Source organism: Capricornis sumatraensis, chromosome 11, assembly GCF_032405125.1.
Source record: "Capricornis sumatraensis isolate serow.1 chromosome 11, serow.2, whole genome shotgun sequence".
Lineage (NCBI taxonomy): Eukaryota > Metazoa > Chordata > Mammalia > Artiodactyla > Bovidae > Capricornis > Capricornis sumatraensis.
In genome coordinates, this window is record NC_091079.1 from 10519822 (window position 1) to 10522011 (window position 2190).

The window sequence follows — 2190 nt, forward strand, 5'->3', positions numbered from 1 at the left end:
GCTCACGGCGTGTGCACCCTCCCTGCCCACACTGCTCAGGCTCTAGGTTGCTCCCCCGGGAACCGTCCAAGGCTGGCCCTGGGCTGCATGCACCTCCCATGTCTAAGCTGCTCAGGTTCAGGCACTCGGGTAGTCCTCAGAGGTGCAGACTTGGTGGGGCCTGCGTTTTGTGCCCTTCCCAGGTCCGAACAGCTCAGGTGATGAGGTGTTTGGTGAGCGTGGTCACTGCAACTTATCGCCTTCCCCATCCCTGCCGCTCAGTTTTCTGGGTGTACAACCGGTGCACCTTCTCAGGCAGATGTTGACTGTCCAGAACCCCAGGAAGTCTTAGTTAGCAAAGAAGCCTGCTTGCAGTTTGGTAGATAATGTCTCTCTGGGGCTGCAATTGCCCCCTTCTGGCTTTGGCTGCCTGTCACTGGAGGGGGATGGTCTGCAGCTGGCTATCTCCGTTCAGTCCTTTGTTCTGTGTGCCCGTCTGGTGGTGTCTTAGGGCTTTTCGCGTGGCAGCTATCCTAGAGTCTGGTTTGCTAGCCCAAGTTAGTTCGCTCAGATTGTCCTTGGGGCTATCAGGCCTGATCCTTACTCTAAGCAATGCAGCCCGTGCCTGCCTGACCAGCCCCCGCTTGCTAGTGGCAGGTGCAGACATCTGTGCTGCTTCTCCACTGGGGGAGTTACCACTGGGCTCTTAATCTGTGGGTTTTATTTTATTTATTTATTTACTTTTGCCTTACCAAAGCTCAGGATGGTTTATTTCACTACCGAATCATACCAACTATTCCACCACAGTTCATCAAATCTGAGACTGCCAACAGTGGCTAACATACAACTGTGCCCTGAAGCGCCACTCTGCCAATTAAGTTACAAAACACCATCAACTGGAAGGTATGTCACAATTCAGAGATGTTAAAATGTGTATGTATGTACACAGATTTACACATACATATAGATCTTAGATTGACAAAATACAGTAATCCAATAGCCTTGGAACAAGTTATTCCAAAAAAAGTGTTATAAAATATAACACTTCTCCAAACCTTTAGAAAATTAATCTTGTCCTGAAGTACAGAAAGAAAGGAAAAAAAAGAGTGATAAATCTAAAGTATGAATAAAGTTATAGGAAACAGCAAGCATTTACAATACATTCCCCCTTTAAAAATTATTTCTTGTCATCTGTGGCGTCAAATCATATCCTTCACAACGTGCAGAGCTGCTAACGTCTTTCCCAGCCATCAACGTGAGCACAGCCTACTTGAATCTTCTCACGGCCAAGTGCATGAAGAGTGGTGAGCACAGTTGTTGGCGTACACCGCAAAAAGGGCTTTTCATCTACCTGCTGGCCTCAACTTCTGCTTATTTTCTCCAAAAGTCAGGGAAAGTAATTGTCACTTCTCATTCCACAGCAGTGAAAAACATAATCTTTGCTGAAGACACAGCCTTAAGTCCCTAGAAGATCAAAGACGCCAACACCTCAGAAAACTCTGGTAGAGGCTGTACGGGAACGACCAACGGGAAGTGCACGGGTCTTCAGGGCCTCCCACCTCCTGCCCTGAAAGAGCGCGCGTCGTAGGCCCACACGGTGTCTATCCCCTCCCCTGTGACCTGCGCCGGGGTCCAGTGCGGGAAGGGGAACCGGCAAGCAATGACCCGCGCGTCATCCTGAAGCTCGAGCTCAAGCTTCTCCTCCAGCTGCGCCATCATCTGGGGCACACCAAAGATAACAACATTTGAGTACTGCAAAAAGGTGACCTTCCACAAGTCTGAGATGTAAAATCTGGCCGATGCCTGCACCCCTTCCCTCCAAGCGCGGTACCTGGAGTACCAGATGAGCCAGGGGTTCAACTCATAACCCACAGCTGTGAACCCTTCCTTTGCAGCTGCGATCACAATACGTCCGTCACCACTACCAATGTCCACCAGGGGTCCGCTCCTGCATCGCAACATTTTCACAACATTTTCGATCTGTTTCGTAGTTGCAGGTACAAAAGGCAAACAAATTCTTCGGAGGGCTGGTGTTATAAATGGTGTGGGCACAGCATACAGAGCCACCAGCGTCCCCCCAACAATGCCAGTAAATAAGACCCCCCAGCTGCTTTTCTTCAAACTGCTGGCTTCAAGACATGCAAGTGGAACGCATTCTGGCGGCCATCCTTCTTCAAGTGTTGCTAGGTGTGTCCCGCCTCCTCCATCCAT

General features: G+C 49.8%; 1 protein-coding gene across 1 annotated transcript; it reads right to left on the reverse strand.

Moving 5' to 3' along the window:
* Positions 1-1524: 1524 nt before the first annotated feature.
* On the reverse strand, positions 1525-2190 carry LOC138088716 (ATP synthase subunit C lysine N-methyltransferase-like). Its single transcript, XM_068984052.1, has 2 exons — positions 1747-2190; positions 1525-1698 (listed from the first exon to the last, which is right to left on the reverse strand). Exons 1-2 carry the CDS (start codon positions 2188-2190, stop codon positions 1525-1527), a joined length of 618 nt encoding a protein of 205 aa, XP_068840153.1.

Bases quoted from the DNA above. Each gene is read 5' to 3' on its own strand.
- LOC138088716 (XM_068984052.1), bottom strand. From the start codon at position 2,190: ATGGATGGAGGAGGCGGGACACACCTAGCAACACTTGAAGAAGGATGG. The intron at 1,699-1,746 runs GTCACCTTTTTG...GGTGTGCCCCAG, and splicing joins ACATCTCAGACTTGTGGAAG to ATGATGGCGCAGCTGGAGGA.